This window comes from Corvus kubaryi, unplaced genomic scaffold, assembly GCF_017639235.1.
Source record: "Corvus kubaryi isolate FWS band 111438036 unplaced genomic scaffold, C.kubaryi_AGA036_p1.0 64868, whole genome shotgun sequence".
Classification (NCBI taxonomy): Eukaryota; Metazoa; Chordata; class Aves; order Passeriformes; family Corvidae; genus Corvus; species Corvus kubaryi.
In genome coordinates this window covers 11179-38865 of record NW_024581572.1, presented here as the reverse complement: position 1 = coordinate 38865, position 27687 = coordinate 11179, and the positions used below count along the sequence as shown (strand labels likewise).

At 41.0% G+C, this 27687-nt stretch overlaps 1 protein-coding gene across 1 annotated transcript; it reads right to left on the bottom strand.

The window, feature by feature from the left end:
• Positions 1-691: 691 nt before the first annotated feature.
• LOC121672709 (mediator of RNA polymerase II transcription subunit 27) lies at positions 692-27687 on the bottom strand. Its single transcript, XM_042045486.1, has 5 exons — positions 27553-27687; positions 17175-17282; positions 10796-10837; positions 3581-3658; positions 692-1164 (listed from the first exon to the last, which is right to left on the bottom strand). The coding sequence occupies exons 1-5, from the start codon at positions 27670-27672 to the stop codon at positions 1030-1032; spliced, it is 483 nt and encodes a 160-aa protein (XP_041901420.1). The 5' UTR covers positions 27673-27687; the 3' UTR covers positions 692-1029.

Sequence of the window (27687 nt, the reverse complement as noted above, 5' to 3'; positions counted from 1 at the left end):
CAAGGTGAGAATGACAGTGGAATTAATCAAATTGGCTGTCAGGGGGTGACACAGGAGATGTGGAGTCAAGAAAATACCAGAGAAGACACTTCACCCACTACGCCCCAGGGCTGGGACAGGACCAGGGACCTTTCCCTGTGTCTGGGGGAAGCAAAACCAGCCAAGGCTCATAGGATGAACTTTCCCATCCCTTCCAAGCTCAGGGATTGCTGGGAGGGATCCTGCTCTTCTCCAGCGTGTTCCATGTACATTTTAAATCATTTAGGAAACACTGGATGTCTGTGCTGCAGAAACTGCTTTAGGGCTGAATTATTTCACTACTTTCAGTTGTAGAACACGACTGTCACTGCTCATCACACGTTTTCTAACCACTTAATACATGCAGATTTTGTTAACATTTCTCATTACAATTTTAGTAAAGGAAAACATCTGTTTCCCCCCTGCCTTAGAAAGTTACATTGCATCTTCCAAGCTGCCACATGCCTTTGAAATTCCATGTTTAATCAATGCCATAATCTTCTCTTCCACAGTAAAAATCCCAGCACTCATATAAGCAGCCTTGCAACAACCCCCCCACAACATTTCAGCATGTTTAAATGTTTCCAGTTTTCCTAAAGGAAAGAGCAGCACTGAAAAATCCACACCAAACCCGAGGGTTTTGTTGACCAAGTAACGAAACGAACAGCACAAATTTTGGGAATACAAAATTTATTTCAAACTTATAAAAGTCTTCAGCATTGCAAATTCTGTCACAAAATGCAAACTGTACAATGGATATTTTCATTAAAGCTTAGCATAATGATAATTACTGCCACATCTTCCCAGGCAGATCATTTCAGATCACACACAGCTCCTTCCCATCTTCTTCAAGATGTATCAGTCTCACTTGTGCCTCGCAGATGGCTGCTCCAGAGTCAAATGTTTCAGAGCAATCTCACTGCTTAGGACAGAAAGGTTCAGGAGTGGAACCATCAGTGCTGTCCCAAAGCTCCAGAGTGCTGAGTCCTCGTGGTGGCAGGGTCTGGGCTCCTACTGCCTGCAGGTGTCATGGAAAGCCTCGAGTGTTCGGAAGTCCCTCCATGTGGGTGGCAGGCCATCCTGCAGGAACTTCCCGCAGCGCTGGCACGGAGCCTGGAACAGCTTTATGTAACTTCTTAACCAGGTCTAAAAGGAAAAGGGAGAGAAATTAAAGAAAACTGGATGTGGATGTTTCCCTTTGTCATCATTCTTGTCACACAGGAGCAGCAAGGACAGAGGATGTGCTTTGGCCAGGCCCCAGTGAGGCGCAGGTTGATTTTATAAACACAAGCACACTGAAGATTACAAGGTCACTGTAGAGATGAATTCTCCACTTTATTAATCATCTCTTGCTTTTTTAGTCACTTAAGCAAATTTTTTAATAGAAATTCCTGCCCTGTGAGCAGCAGGCATTCACAGCTCCAGAATCGTGAGGGAAGGCGGGTGCTGCAATGCCTCCTATTTTTACTGGGATATGATTGTTCCTGATGGTGCCTTCTCCAGCTGAGCAATGGTTTGTCTCTTGCCATGGCCATCTATCACCCCCTGCTGCACTCCCACTGCAGGTTGGGCTCCTCAGAGCTAAGACAGAAGGACTCCCACATCCAGCTAATGAACTTCCTCTCTAATGCGATTTTAGGATCAATACTCACTGGTCATAAAAACACGGAGCCATTTTAAACCTGATTACACTGATGACTACATATATATATATATAAAAGGCCAGTGGTGTAAGTTCAGATGTTCCCTCATGAAGCTCCTGCCTCTGAAATGGGTTGTTCCCATTGTCACACGCAGCAATGAGCATTACATAACCCAATTCGCCACTCAAGGAGATACACAGATAAAAAAGCCCCAGACCAGCAGATTTATCCTGTGAAGGATGCACATGAATCTTGTCATATAAAGTCCTATTGAATTACATCGATAAGAGAAAATTGTTCTCTGAAGAAGAGGTCAGCTGAGTTTATTGAAACAAATCCTTCCATCTTCATCAGAGTTTTCTCTATAGCAACCAAACCTTGGGCTGTCAATAACTCTCCTCCAGAAGAACTAGATCTTGTCTGGGCTGAGCAGTAAATATGGGGACAAGGGCAACACAACTCTACAAGTAAATTGCTGTTATTTACTTCAGCTTGGATGGGCTTTGCTTGCACTACTGAGAAATCGAATTTTCTGAGCCATAATAACCATAATACAAAAATAGGTAAATGAAGTTAAATTGTGCACTTGAGACATCTCTTGACAGAAAAGAAAGGAATGGGTTCTTCATTCCCATCAGAAAATTAGGGCTTTAGAACATCCTGTCACATGGATTGCACAAGAGACAGGTGAAAGGCCCAACATATTGACACTTGTGCTGGTTTTGCTTTGTTGGAAGTTTTGGTGTTTTCTTTGATCAATACAGCAGGGCCTTGGCTCACACAAACGACTTGTTCTATTAAACATTCATTTTCAGGACCATGTTGAACATGGATCTGACCAGTAATGGTTGCTTTCACCTTTCAAAACCTATTATTTTAAGATGCACTTTGCAAATCTCTCATCTTAGTGGCCTTTTTATTAAATAACCAATCCAGCACAGCAGGGAGGGGAGCCTGACTGCTCTGAAATTACACACTGGAAATTAAGGATGCAAAAGAGTGAATGGAAAAATGAGATTTTTGTTTCTCAGTCTCAGTTGCATTGCTCCAGGTGCAGGGGCAACATAAGGGAAGGAAATGGAAGAAAAAGCCTGAATTGCAGAGAAAATCTCCCCCCAAATCCTCCACTGGGAGACTGTGGCAGAGAGAACAGCAAGAGCCTCCACTGCCAAAATTCATCTTGGTAGAAGGAATTCTGAATCATAATTCCTTGTTCTCACCCTCTGATTAACAGGGCTGCTTCTTATACAAGTTTATTGCACAAATACGATTCTAAATAGAAACAGAATTAAAGGGGATAAACCTAAATCTGTGTATCAAGGTAGAATAGTATTAGATTAGTTTTATTCAGTAAGAAAAGATCTGAATACTCCAGTATTTCCTTGCTTCTCCAAACACCTGCTGATGTGCTGGAGGAACAAAGTTTGGATACAGCAAAATGGAACCTTCTGGAAGTAGTGCCCAGCCCTTCCCAAACTGGCCGAGCTGCCTCAGCTGGAATACACCAACTGGGAATTTCCTCTTACCAGGGAACTTCCAGTGGAGCAGATTTTGTCCATCCAGAACTTGCACAGAAGGAACAGGCAAAGGGCTGGGCCATAGGAAAGAGTTTGGTTGAGGGGAGTTTTTCCTCCTGTCGTGACAGATGACCCAGACCTTTGCAGACAGGAATCATCAGGCCAATTTTGAGAGCTGGGACAGAAGAGCTGTTCACAGCTCAGTTTTCCAACACAAATTACCCCAGGGAAATGGGAATGAGCTCTTCATCCCTGTCCAGGTATGAGACACCAAGAATCACAATCTCCACTGTCCAGCTTGTTTGAACTGGGGAAATTACAACTGCATCAGAACTGCCTGATGTCAATCACTGCAAACACCCTCAAATATAACTGGAAAAATGTGTTTTCCACCACACTTACCATGAAAGACCTGACCACCACATCTGGCATCTGGGGCAGCTGGTAGTGCAGCAGGGCAGTGGTTGCATGATCTGTCACCTGCATCAGACCAAAGGAGAAAGAAAATACCTTTATTCACTCCCCATTTCAGACAAAGCAATGTTAACCTGCAAGAAAACTGTAAATTCCATGGAGAGGCAGCAAACCAGGAAGTACAAGGATTACTCAGTTTCATTTCCTCTGAAACCAGGAATCAATTAATACGATTACGGTTTGTAAGTACTTCCCTTACTAGAAGATTTCTGATAAAAAGCCTTTTAATTTCCCAGACAGAGCCATAACAAGATCATACATCTGGGAATTGCACGTGGACACAATACATATAAAATGTGTATTTATAGTAACAAGAATAATTAAAGAAAAATCAGGAAAACTAACCAGTGCTGACAGATTTTTTTTTAAATAACTACCATTTAAAAAATTATTCTGAAGGGGCAGTTTCTGGCAGGTATAATACAATTTTCTAGCAGTATTCAGCCTGTCAACTGTTACCAGCACAGTCAACAGCTTACTGCTTCTTAAAAATTCCAGGCTGAATGCAAGAATTATTGGAAAAACTCTTTAGGCTGGACAATAAAGAACTCAAAACAACACAACCACAAAGAGCTCTTTCACAGATTTCAACTCCTAAACCTCAATGGTCCTCATCAGTAATGTCAAAGCTTCCAACAAAATACATGACTTTATAGGGAGTGATTAAATTGTATTTTCCAGTTCTAACATGGAGAAGTGGAGCTCTTCTCAGGGCCAGTCTACAGACTGCAGCAAACTTTGAGTAAGAGAAAGTGAGAACTGAAATTCCCATTGCTATTCCCAGCTAACTCCAGTTGTTCCCTGTTTGCAGTTCAGTCTAATTCAGCACTGGGAGCTGGAACACTCCAAGTTTCACTGGAGAAAAGAGAGGCTCACGCTCGACGCTATTCAGGGAGGTGAATCTGCCAAAGGATATATTCCTGAATAAATCCATGAATAGCCAGGCTCTCATTCACACTGTACAAACTTCCTCCACAGAACAGTGCATCACATCAGGCTGTCCCACACCGAATCCTGTTTGAGTTTTCCTGCTATTTTAGACCCAGGATCTGCTGCCATCGTTCGCACACTCCCGGCGCTGAGAGCGGCTCCGTTCAGCGTGAGCAGGGACATGTGATTCTGACATTTGGAAGGCAAAACTTTCAGGATTTTGCACATTCTGGTGAGTTTGCAAAAATATTCACAAAATGGACCTCGGCCCGTTTTAGCCATTTATGTGTTACCATGTAAAAATAAATATGAGAAATAATGTGATGAACTGTGCATTAATAGCACAGCATAACTCAAACCAGCCATTTCTTTTAAACACATCTCATGTGGTGCTCAGAAGCCAACCCAAGCCCCACCAGCTATCTGAATTTTTTTAAGATGGTGCTTTTATAGGATAGTAGCAGACATGTCAAAGAATAGGAAGTTCTGAAGATATTTATGAGCAGCCGTTCTCCTTCTGCTGTATTTCTACTTCTAACAAACTGCAGTTTGTTTTTGTTTTTTTTTAATCCTGAACAACAAAGTTGTTTTCTCTTGGTACTGAAAAAAGTTGCTTAAAAAATACTGCTATTAACAAATTTAAATTGACTGGCCACGTTGGCAAAGTTGCCCATATGCTGTTCCTATTGTAATGTAAAGATAATGAGATTCCTTGGGGAGATAAAAGCCATCCCAACATTGCTGGAACACTAATAATGCCTTCTGCGCGAAAAGAAGGCGATTTCTACCCTAAGCAAGAGCTGGTATCTAAAAAAGATCAAAGTGGGTGTCAAATTTGAGGAAGAAGAGTAAGGAAATGACCTCCCTCCCCTTCCTAACCCAGCAAAGAACGTGATGTCAAACAGAAAAGAGCTGGGCCATGGATAAACTGCTCAGGGCATGGGAGTGAGGGAGAATAACACCCCCCAAGACGATGAGAGAAAACACAAACTGACCAAGATTAAAACAGAAGAGGAAAAAGAAAAAAAAGAGGAGGGGGAAAAGAAAAAATCCCAGAAGATCAATACCCAGCTTTCCTAATGGCAATACAATTTCACACCAAAGCAAAGCAAAACAAACTGTGTATGTGCCAGCTCGCTTAAAGGACACACTTTTTCTTCCAGCCAAGCTGGAATCAGAAACTAATTTATTCTGGCTATAGGATGATATTTTGTACATCTCAGGATTTTATTTTATTAACTTCACTTTTATTGTGGTGCCTTACCTACTGCTATCTAAGTTATCAGTCACTTTCTAATTTCTCTACCTCTTTTTACAGGGAAGCATATTCAGGGGAGCACACATTGATTGGGATAGCTCTGCTCTGGACCTTGAAATGGATTTCCAAGAGATCTTGCAGAAGAGCTCAATATTTCACAATTCATCTATTGAAAAACATATGGGTTTCTTGTCTGAAAAAAAGGTAAAACAAGGCAACCTCCTGCAGCAAAATTCTGCTAAATAAAATAGCCATTGTTTAACTAAGCACTTGGAGACTGAGGAAAAGAGACTTCAGTTACATGGGAAAAACAAATTCTGGCAAAGAGATTCAATTTTTCACAGAAAGAGTTGTAATGCATTGGAACAGTACTGCTCTGCTGAAATGAGTTTTCCAAAGGTGACACATCCAAAAATGGCTTTATTGGGCTTTGATGACACTGTTTAGTCATACAGCATTTCCAAAGCTGGAAAATCCATTAAAAAAAATTAAGTTATACAATTTACAGGTGGAGAAGGCTGAGCAAGTACTTCCTGTAACTGGGATAAGCAAAGACCTAAGGCACAGCTTTGCTCCACCACAGACCAGGTGAACATAGCTACACACCTGGCCTAATAAAACCATCACATGACTATATTATAAAAGCTCTCCCTCCCCCCATGTATTCCATCTCACTGCCAGGAAATACCCTTTTGGAAAGTAGGTGCAGAACTTCCTTTAAGAGCCACAACTTTCCTTGCCACTTACTGGTTTATTCCCTCAAGCATGGCACTGACAACTCCATCTAATATAAAGGGATTCTTTAAATCCCCTGAAAGGTTTTTAATTTTTTCTTTTTCTAAACCCTTGTAAGTTCATGGCCGTAACAGTAGCCTGTAGCAATGAGCTCTGGAGGCTGATCACAGCACTAAGGGAAAGAAAAAAAGGAAGTTATTTTGTTAGTGTTTAGATCTTTTATAGCATGGAAAACTGCATGAATGCCTTTGTTCATTTCCAAGGATTCCCATTACTCAATCTTCTCTCCAGGAACACATCTGAGTCTCTCTGGAGGGAATGTAGAGCACAGAATGTGGTCCCCGAGAGGTGCTGGGAAGGATGATGGATGGAACAGGCACTGATGAACTCCACACAAATCTTTACACACCCTTCCCCACTCCCAGTTCAGGAAAACACCACCACACTTCTCTGAAACATAGGATTTATCATTTGTTTTCAGAGCTCACAAAGTGTTTAGTTATTATTTCGCTTGTTCTGCTTATCTGGATTGAGTCACAGAGTTTCATTTCGCTCAGGGAGGTCTTTGAAGAGAGGCAGGGACTGATCCTGCCCAGGAGCAGCCGTGCAGGTGACCCTGGAACAGCCCAGCTCCTCTCCTTGAGCAGCAGCAGCACAGCCCACGGTTTGTCTCATGCATGCATTCATCCTGCATATGATCTCACTCTGAGATTATTGACAAGAATACATCTTCATACATTACAATACTTATGTGCCCTTGTGGTGGTGAAAATGCCATCACTCTGGGATCACACAGCTCACAAGCAGCTTCTCAAAGTTCTGGTTAAAATGTGCTTTGGGGAGAAGCAGATCAAGCCAAAATACAACCAGTTTGTGGCACTGCTAAAACTGGTAAGACTAGGTGAAAATAAGGATGGGACTCTGAGATCAGAGCGAAATATATGGGTTTAAAGCCTTTGCATATGATTTAAATAGCCAACCTCATCATAGTACCCAGCAACACCAGCTATGCTGCTCTTAACTGAGCAGCTGTTTGATACCATCTCCCAGTTTGATTCATTCACAGCAGTTCCAAAATTCTTTGTTCTTCCCTCTGTTTTGAATGCAAAGTTATGAACATTGCACCATGCTTTACAATTAGAATTTTGAACCCTCTGCACAATGGCTGGAATTATGCAGCCTTCACGTATACCAAGCTTTAAGCCCCCAAATCTTTCCTTATTTCCTGTTTTATTCCTCTTCTTGTGTTAGTGGATCATGAGACATGAGGTGTTAAAATAAGGAGGTTTAAGATGAAAACAGTTGCTGCTCCTGTGGAGTTTAAATGTCACGCCAACATGGAAGTCTGAAAAACCTTTTCTTTGCTCCTTGTGCTTCTGCCCTTTCAGCCTTCCCTTCCCTTCTTTCCCAGCTCCATTCTCTGGATCTAACCCTGCTGGTGTATTCAGTGCCTGTAAGGCTTATTCACCCCAGGACCAGATTCAGGAAGTCTCCAGGGAACTGGGAAAATGACTGTACACTTGAACAGTAACGGGCCCTCTGGGAGTGGCCCCCATCAACTCACACACAGGTATCCTGCCTAATAAAAAGGAGAGAGAAAAGCCTTGCTGACACAGCCAACGTTTGCAAACAAAAAGTCAGGACAAATTTAGCTTCGTTTGACAGGGTTGGATTGAAGATCAGAGGTCTCAGGTCCTTAACCTAGAAAGTCATGCTGCAGCCCTGGGAGAATTTGACAGGCCTGCAGCTCCCCCAGGCACGGATCTGGGGAGCTCCAGATGTTGTTATAGTATCATTGAAGACAGAGTTTGGGAACTTGCTCAGGGTTTTAAAGAGGAACAGCCCTGTCCTTCAGAGGGGCAATGGATTTTACACTTAGAGGCAGCAGTGAAAGGGCTTCCCAGCCTCCTCCTTGGGAGGAGCAGTTACTCATCCCTATTTTTCCTTCTTCCACATTGCCATATTGGTGACTGCCATGACAAACACATTTCAAGAACATTCAGATTTGCTCTGACACATTTACTCATGATTTTTTAGTGGCATGAAAACATTTGTTCTGAAGATCCTGCAGTACAGATCCTACCCTGGTAACAGAGTATAATAGTTTCTGTAACACTGTTTTATCTATTTCCTTCATTTTGCTACTGCTAAATCACTGCTCCTGGCTATTACAAGTAGACACAAGTGCAGCTTTAGACAATAAAGAGAAAATCAAACCAAGCACTGCACCACACAGAATTTACTATGCTGAACCACAGCGCTTCCTATCACCTGTTTGAAAACTTGATGTGGGTCCCAGCCTTAACTTCTTCAACTATATGCTCAATCTACACAATCTATTGATTAGAAGGTGCCATCACCTTGCATTTTTATCACATTTCTCAGGCAAGAATCTGAGAGCTCTATGCAACCAATTCAGTGAGAACTCTTGTGAAGTCAGCAAATATTACCCCAGCCTAAGGGATGAGAAACACATCCAAAGAGAGGTGAAGTTGTCCAAGGTAACAAAGTGACAGAGCCAGCAACAAAATCTATAAAACTACTATTAAAAAGCCCCACAGACAGTTGTTCAAACTGGTTACAGGACACCTTTTCCCTGAAGTCTTTCTGGGTTGGTTTTAATTTTTTGGTAAGTATTAACACTTTGGTATTTATCAAGAGAAAACTGGACAACAGGAACTTAGGAAGAGAACAAAGATTCTCATTTATCCATACTGCAGCCACAGAGGCAGCAGTAAGAGGGGTATTTTATGTTTTCTCACTGATCTCCTCCAGCTTCTGCTCTGAAAGCATCACCTGCACATGAAGGGAGATTTACTCCACCTATTTATGCACTCCGAGTTCTTAATGTGGACATCTCAGCAAACTGTACATTTACTCTACTCTGTTATCTTGCTACAGACCATTGTATCATCAAAACCTGGTTATCATTTAACACAAATTACAGCAATATGACTTTACCCTTCAAAATTATTCTAAACCAAAACATCCAGGAGGACAATCTTATGCCCAAATGAGCATACAACCAAACACACACATTGGGAAATTGAGATGATGCAGGTCATTCCAGAACCTTACATTTATTCCACTGCAAAAATCACTTTAAAGCAGGCTGATAAACAAATGCTGGTTTTACTTCCTGCTCTATTACCCTACTTGATGCTAAAATAGAAAGAATATTAAAACCACTAATCTCTGGGGTAAAGAATCAACTGAAGCACAAATTCACTTTAATGCCAGGCAGAGAAGGGAGAGCAACCAAGCTCCCCAAAAGCTGTCCTTTGTTCTCCAGCAGGTTAATATCCCAGGTCAAACATTTCCCCTCCTGACTGCATCTGAAATCTTGGAAGGGAGCTGCATAAACACAGCTAAGATACCACATTTTTGACCCCTGTTTTTATGCCCTTTCGAGTCCCTGACCCCCATTTGTTTCACAAACTACAAACGTGGATGAAAGGAGCCAGTGAAGCAGCTGGAGCCTCCAGCTCCTTGAACTGGGGCTTGAGGGTAGGGAAACTGGAATTTAACCTCAGATCAATCTGAACTTACAGCATTCTGACAAGAGGCCTTCAAAGAGAAATCTTCCCTTCCTTGAAACTAGCAAGATATAGATCTTTCTAAAATACACTTTAACCTTCCTAGCAGTTATATTTTTATTGCTGCCATTCTCTCATCCGTCTTCTCTCACTTTATGGCAGAACATTCATTCCAGGAAGTCCCTCCTCTTGCTTACACCATCATGGGAAGAAGGGCAGGCAAAAATAACAGCATGGAAAATATTTCCAAACTCATTTTGGAAAGGGGGTTCCAGTGATTTATTAAACTCAAGCCCTCAGGAATGTGAGGCAACCAACCCCAATGAAAACAACAAAGCAAAATACAAATGAACGTGAAACAGTCCTTTCCACCCCAAAAGATGTAAACTAAAGAAAGAATGCTCAAAGATTCCTCATGAAATTTTAAGACTAGTGTAGTATAATCTCCAATTCCCTATTCCAAACCATGGACTGGAACTGTGATGGGAAATAAATCCAAATTAAATAACACCAGAAGTGATCTTCTTTTCTACTCACAGTTTTCCATCATTACAGATTATTGTTTGCTATTTGCAAGTTGTGATGACAAAGAATAAATTCTGAATTACTTAAAATAACGGCCCAGATATTTAAAATCAATTCCACATATGTGCCTTAGGTAGAGAGAAATGATGTGAGACTTACCTTCTGAAAAACTTGATAGTTGGATTTAGACCATATGTCAAGCTACAGTAGGAAAAAAAAAGTTATATATTACTACAGATAAAGAAGCAGCTTTGGAGAGAAAATGGATCAACAAAGATGTATCTCTGAGTTCACTCTTTTGACCCCTTGCCCTCACCTCTTGATTCCAAGAAAGGGAATTAATAACACAAGATTTCCTTTGTATTGCAATGAAAAATGAACATAGTTCAACACAGTTTCAATAAAAAAAAAATACATACAAGACCTGTTGAATTAATGAGTTCTCTTTAAAAAAGCAAAATCTTCATTTGTATGGGGTTGTGGCTGATCTATGCAAATATTCATCAGCTTGAGTCTGTTTCTAAAATGAAGGCATTTTTATAAGTTTATGCTTGTCTTGTGTTGAATAAGTGATTCAGTTACAAACGACACAAAGAGCATTTAGCTGCATTAAGCCAAAGCTTTGGGTCTACTGGGGCTAAATAAAACATCCCTCAGGAAACTGCATTTACATTTGCAGACAAAAATCATACGGAGAGAAGTTTAAGGTTGTAGATGACTGCACACATCCATGACTTAAATGTGTGCTCACCTACATACAAAGTAAAAGGACAAAACTGAAATTTAAGTTTTATTAGCCCCCAAACCAGAAGGTAGGGCTGTCCTTGCCTTGCCCAATGGCTCTCGTGTTTAACAATTCCAGCTGACATGTTAATGCTCTCTTAGCCCAGCCCTGTGGAACATTTTGGACTCTGTCAAGGAAAAGCAGCAGGGAAAAACAAGAGGAGCTTCCATCAATCCTGGACTTGCAAATCACTTTTTTTTTTTTCAACAGATCCCAGTGTACTCAACAATTCTGTATGCACAGAACTTGTCACGGGAAAGGTGTTTGATAAAGCATTAATCTCAGGAATCTTGGTCTAGACAGAAGAACTTCTGAGTGAATTTATGAAGCAGGGGTAGCTCCTCTGGTGCCTGAAACCATGGTTGGACACACATGTTCTCACAAGGGGGGGTTCTCTCTTCTGCTGGTACAACTGATTATTTTAGTTCTGCCTTACGTGCCCATACATTCCAACTGACAGTATGAGACTTTTCAAAGGCACAAAAAGAGCCTGAAATTAAGGAAGTCACATGAAGTGAGTAAAACACATTAAAGGGAGGTGAGGGAAGCGAGGGGGAAGGATGCTGCATCCAAGTGATTAATTCACCATGCTAAAAACGGTCAGAATGCTAAAAGCTCTCATTCTTTTAGGAGCAGCAGTGTGAAGTGGCCCATGTCCAAATCCTGCACAGCAGTGACTCCTGAGTCCCCAGTGCTCAGTGTGGACAGGTTGTGATGCTAAAACTTCAAAAGCCAGTCCAGGATCGATGTTTCACGGCTCAGCACCGCTGACCTTGCCGTGAGACAAAAGGCAGCTGAGGTCTCAATGCCTTTTCCAGGCTGCAGACACGAGTACCCTGAGGCACCTCCCTACAAACCGTTTAACATTTCCTGGCTCTTGGGGTGGGATCAAGAACCAATACTCATAAGGTGCAGCCCAGACTTGGACCCAAGCTTGATTTACATGGTATTATCCCACCTGTGTTTGCTGGGAAGGCAGCATTGCACTTCCAGATTAGAAAAGTCTACATTTGAAAATAAAAAATTAATGTATATTTTAAAAAACCCTTGTTTTAATGTAATTTACAGCTTTCTTTGACTGCAGAGTTGTTTTAATTGGAATGTATAGATGGTCTGCTAATCTCCAGTGATCAAACCAAGTATGTGATCCTCTCTAGTTAGGCTCAAAAAAAGTCCACTTCAGATGCTGCTTTGAGTCCAACAGGTTCACAATGTTCATTAGCTGTCATGGAGATGGGAAAGCTGAAAAAGTAATGAACGTCTGTCTTGCAGACATGATGTTATCCATGAGAAAGAAAAGGAAAAGAAAAGAAAAGAAAAGAAAAGAAAAGAAAAGAAAAGAAAAGAAAAGAAAAGAAAAGAGAAAAGAAAAGAAAAGAAAAGAGAAAAGAAAAGAAAAGAAAAAAGAAAAGAAAAGAAAGGAAAAGAGAAAAAAGGGAAAGAAAGAAAGAAAGAAAAGAAAAAGAGAAAAGCTACTAGCCCCTGCTCCATGCATACATCCTAAATGAGTGCCCACCTTTCCCCCTGAAACTGAGGATTAAGGCAGAGGCAGATTAAAGAATGCATCGTTATAGGTCTATTATTCTTCAACTTTTCACTTTCAATCAAGACACACATTTGTAACTAAAAAACTGCTGAAAGCACAAGTTCAGGGCATCCTTTGCATGTGAATTAAACAGGGGCTTTTTCTCCCCAGTGCCCCTCTCTCCACCCACCCCCAGCAGCTGGAACAAGAGGCCGTTTGCTGAAGGTCGTCTGAGCGATTTCAAAGGCGATAACAAATCAGAATGTTCCCTGCATCCCATATCAAACAGGTCCGGTGCCAACACTTATTAGAGAAATCGGATTCAGCCCCCCCTTCACCCAAACACACACACATCCAGCTTTGAAGTGGTGAGAATGCAGGGATCAGAAATTACCCGAGAGACAGCTCTGCCTGTCTTTGAAGCTTTCCTTTGATACTACCATTTCTTCTCCTCTCTTACTCTAGGAGGCTAAAAGCTGCCTTTTCTTATTGATATGGGGTAATTAATGAAGCCATAGCATTAACATAACCCAAGTTCCTGAACATGAGAATTCGACAGAGACACTTATGTTTCTTTAGTTAAGTCTAAGGGACGCAAAATAGGAATCTGGCTAGGCAGTGATGTGCCCACATGCCCTGTCAAGGTGGTTCTCGGTCTCTGCATCCAAGGAAAAGCATGGTATTATTATGCCAAAAAATCCCAATATGGTTTTTTGTTCACAGGCCAATGGCTCAGCTGCCCTGTGGAGATGAGCTGCATAGCTTCATTTATTCAGGAATCAGGAAAACACAAGTAATTAATTACTACCCATGGTTAAATTTCAATGCACAACAAGCATGTCACAGGCTGAAATTAAGGGTGGCACTGTGCCACCACTAAAATCATGAGGGTAATTAAAATGCATCAGTCTGTGGTGGACATGAAGGGCTAGGATGGTGAGCAAGAGCAACTGTGAGCAGGTCCAGCACCCACGACATGTCAGTGTGCCAGATCTCACTCATTGTTTTTGCAAAGTGTCACCAAAAATGTCCAAGTTACGCAGCTGGCAGCTTGGCAAAGACATATTCTGCAGGGTCTGTGAATAATTCACGAGAGGTACACGAAGCACTTAAGAAATGCAGTGATTCTGTCTGTATAAGCAAAGCTTGAAAATAAAAGCCCAGAATGGCGTGTCTTGTTTTACTCACTGCAGGCTTAAAACTTCTGCTTTTTCACCTTAATTTTGAAAGTATTTAAGTGTGCAAGAGGGGGCACCCAATTTAATGAGACTTCAGCAGAGACCACATGAGGCTTTCAGGGAAGCACCTGTCAACCTGTACAGCACAACGTGTGAGCACACAGCAAGATAAAGCAACCCAGAAAATGCAGTGTCAGCTTCCCTGGGTAACTGCTGGTGTGCCACTGTGCAGCTCCACAACCAGGAGAAACACACAGATTTGGGCTTTTTTCCTAGACTTGCCTGACTGAAGGACCAGAAGAGTCTCAACAGCCCTGCTGTTTGCAGTTGTCTCTTCCTTTTTTCCTCCCAGTAATGCAGAATTTGCTAAAAACCAGTAATAAATGATGACTCCCCTGATCACAGGGTAAATCTTTGGCCACTTCTGTGCACAGTCTGTTTCTCACTTATTGTCTGTGTGACCACTCTCCCAGTAATGACCAGTTCTCCTTTTTTAAATACCCCTGAACACATTTGGTTGCCCCAAGCCCCTCTCTTCTTGGAAAAAGTCTCCTACTGAATTTCCCTTTTTTGTACTTAAAGGACTTTCACCGTGTGCAGTTTGGAGGGTGACTCAACAGACCCTCATCCAGTTATTTCAGTGAAAAGAAAGTACAATGACTTATCCAGTGTCCCTTCTTCAATGTGCCTTACAGAAAAGAGGCACTTCAGCATTGTCAAATTGCATGTTAGCACCTAGTTCCTCTTCTCCCTGTTGTTTACAAATATTAAACGTTTCTTAGGAATACATAAGCTAAGTCCCAAATCAACAATGACGGTGTAAACTGCTCCCTGGAAAAACCATCACCTCCTACTGTGTTCCTGAGGGTTCTCCATATTTCTGTTATTTAATAAAGATGATACTCACTGATCTTTTTCTTACTTTTTCGTGTGTTTCTCCTCAATGCTAGTGCATTTTTCATGCTATCAGGCTAGCAACTGAGAAGCCAGAATCGTGTAGAAACCTCACTGAAGTACCTTCCCAACAGCATCTGTTGTGACAGGGAAGGAATTGCAATGGACTCTGTTCATAACTGACTGCAATCACTCATTCCTAGCAGGCACAATAAGGAAAGCAAATCATTGTGAGAGCACAATCTTAATTCTTATTCTGCAATTACCAGAGTAGTTAATTAGTGACAAAAAAAAAGGAGCTCACTGTTTGTCAATATGTGCTCCAGTTGGCAAAACTAGCAAGCTACGCATTTATTTAATCTTCCAAGCCAAATTTGCTCATGATTTAAGTGGCTCCAGCTCCAATTCTACTTCAGTCAAATGAAATGTTCCTATTTATACCTAAAACGGAGACCTTCAGGTTTGCAAAATCTCTGGGATGCCCACTGGAACAGCGAAGTGCCACGTAAAGGTCACAGGTTTGTGCAGCCTTGCAGGAGCAGTCACAGAGCCCAGGCTGGGACAGAAAGCTAAATGGGTAGAGAACAGACTCCCCTGCAGACTGGCTTAAAGCAAGAAATAAGCCAGGTGTTAACAGCAATGCTCTGGAGGAGCAGAACTGCTCCCCACTGACAGCAGGCAAAGGTTAGTGCCCCGTGCCCAGAGCTGGCCTTGGCAAGTCCTGCTGTCCCCTGGCAGCAAACGATGGCAGAGGAACAATGTGCAGCTCCCAGGAGAGTTCACCTTGAGCTGAACAGAATCCCAATGCCAGATGCTGAGTTTCAGAAAGGAACTCCTTACCCAGCTTTTCAGCATATATAGCATTATTGTATTTCAAGGGAGCTTCAAAGGAAACTGGATTCATCAGAGAAAACGAGCACACCCAAATGAAGTGTGACACAGGAATCCATCACACACTGTCAGTGCTCTCTCAGCAGACCATCATTTCACTTCCATGCAGAACTTGGGGTGAAGAGGGGCTGGTGCTGCAACTCTGTATTTGTATGCAAATATACAGGGAGTAGAGAGCAGCTGCTTCTGCGGCAAACTGGTATTTAAACCTGCCTATCTGAAAAAGGCAAATCAAAATTAAGCAATTTTTATTTTACTACTTCTTAGGCCAATCTGCCGCCCTTTGAGGGAGAATGTCTCACCCGGGAAATAGAGCTGCACTATTTCCTTCAGCAGCTCAGCTCCTGGCCTTTCCCAGAGAACTGAGGCTCAGACTCAGAGCAGCTGAACTCTGGGTCAGCACACAACGTGCTTCTGTGTGCTGAAACACAGTTATCACTTTTGAAAGGAAAAGAAGTCTCACCTCATTATAACATGGCCTATGGGTGCCAAATACTCATCTTGATATCATGAACTTTTTATTTTAATAGGCTTCATAATCAGAAGAGAAAGCTCCAGAGAGACAATGTGAAACATGGAGGTATTTAGTGCTGTTACTGGCAACGGAGAGTCCTGGAGGATGTCTTGGGAACAGAGACCATTCCACCCTGGAAAGAGACCCAAGCTGAGCTAAGGCCGTCAGGCCCCGTTAACATCTCCTGATGTGCTGAGGAGAGCCATATGGAGTGTGTGCAGGTACAGGAAATCTCAGGGTTCAAGCAGGGTGAACTGTTCACAAAACAAATCACTTGTGGGAACAGGTAACAGTTGCTGTAGTAGCTGCTGTTCAAGATGTGCTGCTGCTGGCAAGTGAATTCTTGAGGAGCAGCTACCAATGATCCTCTCGGTTGTTTATGAAGCCAAAAAAAACCAGCCCAAGATTTCTCAATGGCTCTCAGAAGAGAGAAAGCTGAACCTTGGGCTGTTGATGTGCTGGTACACTGCTAAAATGTTTTCTCAGCAGACACTACAAACACAGCAACTGGGGTCTAAGGTGATAAATCAGAAATTCAAGCAAAGGCTTCAGAGCTTAGAAAGAAGTCAAGAGATTTGGGGATGCAAAATCCAAGCAAAGCAAGACAAATTTTAACTGGAACATTCTGCAAACATCCAGAGTCTTTTGCCAGTGTTATGTTTCCAGTGTACTTGCAATGGGATCCCAGTTTTCTGCCATGTAAGTAGGTGGTACAAACGCAATAGGGTGCTGCTGGATGGGCCATAACCCACCTTGCCATCCTCGGTGTAGACGTTCTCGTTGTACCCTTTGACGATTGTGCGGTCAATGAAGAGGCTCCGCATCACCACGATCACTTTCAACACTTTTCCTAAGGTAACCTGTGAAGAACAGGAGAAGGACAAAAACGAGCTGAGGGTGAGTCGATGGTGTCTGAATTCTGTGTCTGAATTTGTAAGACCATCGAGTTAACAGCTTAAGTTGATGCAATTTCAGTTTTCAATATTTTGTAAAGAGACCAAAATAAAAGATCTAAAAGCAGTGTGTGTTATGAGGAGGAGAGAGACTATAAAGTGCAGAACAAACATTCATTTGCAACTGAAAATGTATGAGTTCACAGAATTCCCTTGTGCAGACATGACACTGCCAAGCAATTCTCTCCATTTTATTAACACCACAACTCAATAACTTGTCAAAAACAATGGGCAAATGTGATTATTTTCGATGAATTTGATATTCTCCAATACAAGTCGATTTAGAGGAAAACAATTTGAAAGAAGAATCGGACTCTCCTAATGCTGGCTTGTAAAAGCATGCCATGAGTTTAATGGAAAACATTTTCTGTCCAATAAAAATGTAAAATTATTTCAAAGGAAACTACAGCTTAAAGTGAAAATGTTACATTTTCAAAGGTTTCATTTCCTTCTTTGAAAGTGTTAAAGTGAAAAGAATAAGACTAGTATAATGGAAAATATAGAGAGTCAGTCAGAGTATAACAACAGAAATAAGCCTAAATTTTCTTATTGACACAAATGCAATAATGAAGGCATTTTAATCTAGAAATCAATTTACATTTCAAAGATGAACTTGTACTTCAATACAGCTGTGTGTCTAACAAGAATCCTGTCTTTGTATTTTGTTATGCAGAGATTACTAGAGTTTTTCCTCACCCACAAAAGCATAAAACAGACATAAAAAATAAACAATTAGTTCATTTTAATATTTCCCAACCAGCAGCAGCTCATTTTCTGCCTGTCTCCCAACATTTCGTCCTGTATAGATTAACACACACTAAAACAAATGTGTTTTTACTGCTGACCTCAGCAGACAAATCCGCACCCAAAGAAATCAGTCAATACGCACCTTTATTGATCTGTTGGATGTTATTCCTTTCTAACTTCTGTTAATGACTCCTACCCATCACCTTGTTCCAACACCAGCAGCCCCAACCTGAGCTAACTCTAATCACTACAGAGCTGGACAGAGCCACAGACCCTGGAAAGAACTGATGACAAGCCTTTGGCATGGGACACGGAGAACTCCAGCAGAGAAGGGTCTGAACAACAGGGCAGGACAAGTTCAGGGCAAGAGAGAGGACAGGGAAACAAGAAGGGAAGGCAATGAGAGACTTCAAAAAGACAGGCTCCCAGGCATAATACTGCAAGAACATAAAAAATGGGTCAGAAGAATGGGTTATTTCTGAAGAAAAAAATGTGACAGGCTGAAGGACAGAAACTTATATCAGGGCCTGAGCCATGCACACACCAGGAACCGTGAAGATGTATGGAAACACCATGTTGTGCTATCAGGTGCTCTGAGTTTTGGTTTAAATGCAGTATCTTGCCAGGGTACTCTTCAACAAGACCTAGTTGGTCTGCGTATATGGAAAATTGGCAGAGTTATTTCAGCACCTGACACTGTATTAATTAAGGTAAAAATGCGAAGTCATGACCCAGAGGTGCCTAAGCTATGATGCCGATCATCCACTGGAATCACAGAGTTTTGTCATAATTGCTAAGAGGAGGAAATGAATAAATTTTGAGAAAAGTTGCCAGCACATTTAGAGTTAACAGTTTTCAATTTATTTTTCTACCTTATTAAAATTGGCACTTCAGTGGGATACTGGTCTGCTGAGAGAACAGACTCTTATTTATAACTCCGCACTAGATATCAACCATACATAATAAAACTAAAAGGAGGAAAAGAAGACCTTTTAAAGAAAAAGAAATCTTAATGGAAGAAGGATAAGGCTGCCCTACAAACACCCAGATCCAGCTTTATGTATAATATTTCCTATTCCCATTGCCTTCACACACTTCAGCTGATGCTCCCTTCTTTCCTCTTTCTCTTTACATTGTGCATTCATGGCATCTCCCTTTGCTGCCAGGTAGAAATAAATCTGAGGTTGATCTGAAGCCTGTGTGGGATGTTCCTGAAAATCCTCAGAGTGATCTGTGGAACGTAACAAGCTGAAAAATCCTGTGTGTGGCACTCCAGCTTGCTGGAATAAACTTACTGCTGGCCTCAAACCTCCCGACATGACTTACCTGCACAAATGCTTCTGCATTAGCTCCCTGCCCTGTTCCAGGTGATCTGACTTCATACCCTTCCAGTGGTTCACTCCACACTTCCAGAATCCAACACAGCACTGAAATGTCACATCCTGCACAATGTCCAGGACAATATCTTGATCACCTGTTTGCCTGACCATCAAAATTCCAAATTCTTGTCTCCCACGTGTGTAAGGAGCTGTGTAAACCCAACCATAGCTGGGTACCTCAGTGAACTCCCTGAGAAAGGTCTTACTGCTGCACCCCCCCCTTTACAGGGGGCACCCAGGCACCCTGGAAATCCAAACTTTGGCTGGGTCGGTGCTGGGTTGTCTAAAATGGCTCTTACAGTGCCCTGGTACTGGAACAAAAACTTCCCTCTTTTGTACCACTCTTGTTTTGACAAGAGATTCCTGTAGATTTTACTCTGGCTGGAAGAGAGATCGGGACTTTCAGGTGATTTCTGTAGGACTGTATCATTAGTTAAGTCTGACAGAAGCAAGAATTTCGTAAAAGAGTAGCTCACAGAAATTACAGTTCATCATTTTAACAGCACTGAAAGAATGAGGGTAGTAGTACAAAGAATGAACAACAGCCTGTCACCAGACTGGAGGGTGCTGTTAGATGTGGAAGCCAGAACTATGCTCCACAGCTATTTTCAGGGTGAAGCACATTCCATATTGTACACAGTAAATGCAATACCCTTTATTTTTTCCTCCAGTAATCAAGATTTGTAACTGTTTCCAGGGCTTAATGTTTTTGTTCTACTCCACTGTATTTTACAAATCATGTTTTTCAGCAGACCATTTTATTCCAATCCCTGCTGAACTTGGCTACTTGGAGTCTGTGTTCAGGAAAGCTCTATGTATGGAATGTAATTTACACTCATAGTCATACAACTGTGTCCCTACAGAACACCTGAAAGAAGGTAATAAAAACCTAATGGCTTTGGTAAACCAGTAATTTGATAGTTTTACTCCAAGCTCCAAGAGTGCAGGTCTCTCCTGGAGGTCCAGACTCACCCAGATGGTCCCTATTTAATGGGCACTGCATTTCCACGGTACCAGCTGAAAGAAATTTCTTTCCTTGTACAGAAAAGATACCTTTCAATTGTGACAAAAAGGCAACAATTTCCTTTCTAAGCCAAGTTTTCCTATTAAATTTTGACTTCTCCTGTCGATATCCTGTTAAGACAGCACTTGGCTTTTTAATATTTTGCCTGAAGGATATATGCCAACTCGTCCTTGATGTAGAAAATTTTAATTCAAATCAATACATGTACAAGGTCACTTTAAAATTCAATTAATATGAATGAAAAAATATGCCCCACAGTTCTGTGAGCTGAAAATGGAACAGTTGCAAGTTAAATACTTCTGCAGCTTCTGTTTTGGGCTGTGTAATAACAATGTACTTCTAACTTCCTTTTAACTAAAGTATACTAAATTCAGACAGTTAAGTTATTCATAAATCCCCTGCTTCCTAAAATGGCAAGCCCCAGAAGAAGGTAGGACAGGCAGCTGACTGAAATCTGCAATATTATGCAGCTTTTCTGACAAAGACATATAAAATAAAAATCTTCTTGAAATATCCCAGTTTTAAAAATATTTTGTCTATCACCAAGATAAATCTCAAGGAGCATCTGACAGACACAGTATGCCAAGAAAGGGAGAGGGGGAAACAGAATAATCAGGGAGAATGACTTAGATAATTTCTTGTACGACTGCTAAAAAAAGTTCCCATTTAACACCAATTATAATCGGAAAAGAAGAAAGTACCTTTCCAAGTAAGTCAGAAGCAGGGTCCAAATGAGTTTCCAAAATGAAAAGGATCAAAATTAATTTACCATGCCAGAACTCTGCCTGGAGGAAAGAGTTTGAAATCCCCCCTTTAATTTTGCCTCCTCACTGAAACTAGTATCAAGTGCAAAGCCCTTTTATGAACCATTTAGGCAACACATTAACAAATGCTCTTTCTTAAAATTTATTTAAGTTTGGTATCAGGAAAACGTAAGCTGACAACGCCAAGCTCCAACACTTTGTGAAAAATTCCCAAAGCTGCAGATTTCCCCTCAGCATTCCAGGGAATTTGTTGCTGATTTGAGCTGCAGATGCTCTGCAATGCAGAGCTAAAAGAAAGAAAACATTATTTTCCGTTAACATGGGCACCTCCTCGCTTCTATAAAAAGGAGCACAAGTGTGTGGGGGGTTTTTATTCACCTCAGAAATAAGGCAACACCCAACCAGAGATGTAACCAAGCTACAGATTTCCAGCAAAAGGCCAGACACCTGCTCTTTGCCATGGAACCAGCCATAAGCTCGGCCTCCCACTCGCAGATCCTTCTTACTAATCAGTACAATGCATGGAAATCACATTTATATATGCTGGGAAAAAAGGTTTTGCATTAAAAATAAAGTTTAAAAAAAACCCCAACACACACAGACTTTCAACTGGAGGTTTTTTCCCTCATTTTTTATGTCTCATCTGCTGCTGGTATGGCTGCGTTTTCCCTCACATGCTCATTATTCTTTAATGATGCCTATTTGTAAATAGCAAGATAAGATGCAATTAAGCCATTAGAGTCTAAATAAACAAACATACTAATTAGGTTCTTTACAAGGATTTCTTTTTTTATGCAAGAGCTGGAATTTACCTTTCATTAGTCTAACCTAATTGCAATAGTGCCTGATAAAAAGTCAACATAAATGAAGGGCTTTAAATGCTTCCACCATATTAAGGATGAGCTGGCTCTTCTCCCTCAGTAACATTCCCTATTCTCTTAATAAGGCAAAAAATTGGCACAGGAATATTGTTCAAAGGTTCAAGGACAGATTTTGCCAGTGGCCAGTCACACTTATGGAAGGGTCACACCAGTCCAGCATTTCTACAGAAGATCAAACGGATTTTGTCTCTTTTTTCCTTTCTCAATTAGAGCACACCAGGAATTTTACACGGATGAAAATGATGTCTGATCTTCCACAATATAAACCTATGGGAATATCAATACACACCTGGGAGCTTTGGGCACAGTAACCCTGTGGAGGAAGCAAAGCTGAGGCCATTTCTCAGAAGTCTTCCTCTACTTTTCTCTATGCTTGTTCCCTTTTCCCCAGGGAAAAGACTCTTCCTCATCTTCCTCATTCTTCATTAGACAAGCAGAGAATACTTGTTCAATTTACTTGCCAACCCTTGCTCGTGTACTTTGTTAATTCAAGACATTCTTCCCCTGCCTATGTCACCTCAAACACTTAATGCCCTTTAAATGCTGGTTTTAATGCTTTTTTAATGCTGGTTCTCCATCTTAAGGCACAAACTGTGAAGCCACTGCAGTCATGAGTCCCACTGTGAGCTCAGGAGTGATTCCTCGAGCTCACAGGAGATCCTGAAACATCCCAGGAGTTCCATCAAACACCAAAACCAAGCTACTGTCTCCAAGGCAGTAAATCCCTAAATGAATATTCATCCTACAGGCCTAAAAATCAGGTGCCTAAGCCACCAAATGTGACCACCATCCCTCCCATGAACCTGCTTTTAATCCAGTGCCTGCTGAGCACTGGTTTCCTGATAAACCACCTGACAGGCAAGAGGGAAGGCTTACACTGCAAAGCACTTTGGAAATGAGAAATTGTTTTGGAAATAACACCACTGAATTGTTTCCAATCAATATAACATCGATACTGATTTCAAATCACCTTGCAAATTCCAACCCCTCCTCCCAGTTCTCCAACATCATGCACAGAAATCAGTCTGGTGCCTTTCCTAATGGGCAAATAATAAATTTCAGCATCCATTTTCCCCACAAAAAAAATAATAGTTTTATGTAAAACACTAATAAACAAAAACAAGACACAAGGAATTATTCAGTTTCAAGGAACAGATGTCTGGCCTATTTGCAGTTAATACAACCCACTGCCACACAATCAGACTGCTTCAAATGCCGGGAACAAGATCTGAAAGTTCAAATGCAAATGTGCCTGGTTTTAAGGAGAATGAATAAAACTTTATAAAATCCTGCTTCATATTTTTCTATGACAGATCTATTAAAAAGCTAGGCAGCAGTAAAAACTTATAAATTTTATTCATTTTATAAATTTTATAAGCAAAAATTTGTAAGATAACCTGGAAAGAAGAAATCATGATTTATGCCCTAAGTTTGGCAGAAACAATTCCGTTTTTCAGACTGAAAGTTACTTGTACATATTATGCTTTAGAAATAGAAATTACAGAAAATGGTTCCTGCAAAACAGTATCTGCAAAAATATTTACCCAGTGATTGTAATTTCTGTAGTAGTTCTTTACAAATATTGAGGATAAAAAGAATTTAAAGATGAAGTAGTTCCCAGATGTAGATAAGAAAATAAGCTTCTTCTCTGAGTAGGCCTGGCTGAGTAAATGATGCTAAGGAATTCATATTTGTCAGCTGAAAAAGTAGGGCTAAAGTTTACTGTTTTCTAAAATATATCTGGTATTAATGAATAAATTGTACATAGGATTTGTTTCACGCAAAAAATATTTTGAATTTTGATAACGGAAACAAGGTGTGTGAAATAATCATAAAATAATTCTATTATTATAGTAAAAAAAATAATGTATCTAGGAATACAACTAATTATCCAAGGAGAAAAATCTAGGTATTTTCATTCATTAAAAATTAGTTAATTTTTTCTTGATATACAAGGTAAGGTTTATCTATTTACAATTCCTGGCATTTGACCAACAAAATCTCACAAAAACCTTAAGGAGTCCACAGTTCCCTGTGCTGCTGCTGGAAATTAATTTTGCATAACACAGTTACTAGAGCTGATATAATTCTATGTTTAGTCTATTTTATCCATAGTACTATTAAAAGATTAATTGAAAAATCACTGGTGAAGATTGGGATTAAACAGCACCTTGAAATTCCACAATAAACTGTTTTTAAAATCAGCCGAGGATCTCACATGGCTCTGAAAGGTTTCAATTATTTATGTGTTTGGCCTGTGTAGCATAAATCCAGACTAATGAGATACAATTGCTGTGTATAAATCTAAAGCATAAAAAACCTCCTCATTTTTTTTCCTCCTCAAATGTCTGGAGGAAGCAGTTAAATTTTCTCACAGAAGTTTGCAGCTTCTGGTCAGGGAGAGAGAGCCCAGCTGAGCACAAGGGTTACTCACCAGTGGAGTCTGCCCAACAGGCTCACACAGCTCCTAATTATTACAGAATCCCAGAATGGCTGGGGTTGGAAGGGACCTCTGGAGATCATAACCCCAGAATTGTTGGGATTGGAAGGGACCTCTGGAGATCATCCCATCCAATCCCCTGCCCAAGGCAGGGTCACCTGGAGCAGGTGACACAGGAATGTGCCCAGGTGGGTTTGGAATGTCTCCAGAGAGGGGGACTCCATGTCCTCCCTGGGCACCTGTTCCGGAGCTCTGCCACCCTCCATGGACAGAAGTTTGTCACAGAATATTCTGAGTTGGGAGGGACCCACAAGGATCACTGGGTCCAACTCTTACATGAATGGCCCCTAAAGAGATTGAACCCACAACTGTGGCATTATTAGCACCATGCCCTAACCAGGGGAGCTCATCTCAGGGTTCTTGCTCATGCTGAAGTGAAACTTTTTGTGTTTTAGTTTATGGCCATTGCCCCTCATCCTGTCACTGGGCACCACTGAAGAGAGTCTGGCACTGACTTGACACCTCCTGGAGATATTTACATGGATTGATGAGATCCCCTCTCAGCCTCCTCTTCTCCAGACTAACCCGGCCCAGCTCCCACAGTCTCTCCTTGTCAGAGAGTTGCCCCAGCCCCCAAATCCTCTCTGTGCCCTCTGCAGGACCCTCTCCAGCAGCCCCATGTCCTTCTTGAAGAGAAAGACATCTTCTTCCAGAATGAATCTTAGCGGTGCAGGTCCCACCTCTACAGCTTAGGACATAAACTGATTTCCATGTGCACATGAAGTTGTAGAGTCTGGGCTGAGACTTTCTCTCTTGGGTCTTTTTCCTAAAGATAATTTGTTTGGCAAAGGCCCCAATGTTTCTTAAGTTTCAAAGAGTCTCCCAGGCCTCCTTTCCCCTTCTTCCCCATCTCCCTCCAATAATTTACACATTTTTAAGATATGGATAGTGCTTACCAGTGTATTTGAAGATGAATGCATGTTTTTTTCTGGTAGATGGAATGAGTGTGTTTAAAGATGTTACAAAAACTGGACCTTTGCATAAAGGACCTTCCTAAGACACCAGGTGTGCTATGAACAGTTCAAGGATGAGCATGGTTGAGATTACACAGTTAGGTAATTAACTCTGGGCAAACAATGTGGCTGTGAAGTATTTTTAAATAAAATGAGCATTATCTGGAGCCTTTGGCATTGTGGTAAAGCACACTGCTGCAAGGGAGCAGCTCCAGATGTAACTTGGGCTAAGTTCAGAGTGAGAAATCACAAGTGCTGAAGAAACCTCCCTCCTTCTGGGGGAGGTGCTCTTCTCACTGCCCATCCCGCAGCACCTCTTTCACTAAAGGATCTGTGGCTGAAAACAGCAAAAGCTTTTGTAGCAGTCAGGGCCAGATGGAAAGTGCCATATTGGCAACATCAACTGAGACAGATGGGGAAGAGGGAAAACCTGGCTAAAAGAAAAAATGATAAACCCATCACACAATCACATACAAAAATACTTTAAAAACAATCTTTTTGATCTCTGATCCAAGGAAAATACACATACCACTGGTTCAGCATGGGGCTGGGATCTTGTAGAAACAAAAATGTCCTTGATTTAGAGAGCAACTGCCACATGGAATTCACTGTGTTACTGCTGCTGGTGAAGGGCGCTTCCTTTAGTTACCACCTAACCTTGTTCCTTGGCGGTCACATCCAAGATAATTTACCTTATTGCCTAAGTGTGCCTGAGTCTTGAAAAACATCATCTATTTCCTGACCGCCTCAAAAAGCCACCAAAAGTGGAAGGTACTTCAGTATGCAAAGAAGGGCTCCAAGAGAATGGAAAGCGTTTCAAAGTTAGGAAGCAAAACCAGACATTTTTTCTATAGCAAAATAGATAAAACACAAAGTCAGCTTAAGAGGAAATGCAAAAACTTGTAAGACTTATAACTTCTTAGGACTGCACTGATGAATCCCATTATTTTCTGGAATATATTGTTCCACTTGGTGAATCCAACAATTGCAGATTAAATGTTTTAATGCCAGCTGTTTATTTTAACCTCTGACTCAGTTAATCTCTTGTGAGTTTGTGGCTGTTCAAAGAAAGTTAATAATGAGATGTTAGACAGTTGATTAATTAAAACTAAATACAATTAAAATACTTGAAAATTAAAAATAATCACAGCAATAGTTGCTATAGCGAAATTTCCATGAGAAATGTGAGATGGAGAAGACTGAACTGGCCTCAGTTCTTCATCTGTGTATGTGGTGTTATTTTCTAGTTTTATTTAAAATTTGGCAAAATACGTGACTTCTGCCTTTCCCTAGAAGGAAATCAGCTCCCAGCAGCCACGCCATGGACTCCTCTTCCACTTTGCTGTCTTAGAGCTTTGAAGACTTCTTATGCTGTAAGCACAACAGCTGTAAAAATGGATGTGAACAATAGGTTCCTCTTCAATGAAATCTTGCTTGGTCAGGCAGAAATAAGTGGAATGTATTGGACTTGTTTATCTCAAATCCAGCCTTTACTGCTCATTTACTTCAAAGGCAAATTCTTAACTTCATCATACAACAGAAATTCACTGACCCAAGAGCAATGTGAACAAATTTAAATCATATTGGTTTCCTTCTTCTTTTCTTCCTCACAACATTCTCTTCCTTCTTAATTATCATGATTAAGATTCACTCATTGCCAAGTCTGCCAAAAACCACAGTGAATATTTGAGTTTGTGCTCATACTTCTACAATCACAAAAAAACAATAAAAAAAGCAATAGATTTCTTGTTTAAAGGGGAAATTCTTTTTATCACTTATTTGCCTAAGAGCAAGGAAGATGCTGCATTGCTGTGACAAATGAAGAATGGTATGTTTCTGGAAAAAAAAATCTTTAATAACCTGCATTTTTGGGACAGTAATTCAATTTGTTAAGAAAATGAATTCAAGGAATTCAATGATCCAACTTACCAGAAGCATTGCAGAGGTTCCATTTGGCCGGGAGAGCTGGATAGACATTTCAGGGAACATCCTATCAATCCGATTGATCACATCATCAACGTATCTACCAACCAAAGCAAACAGCAGCATTAACACACAGGCTCT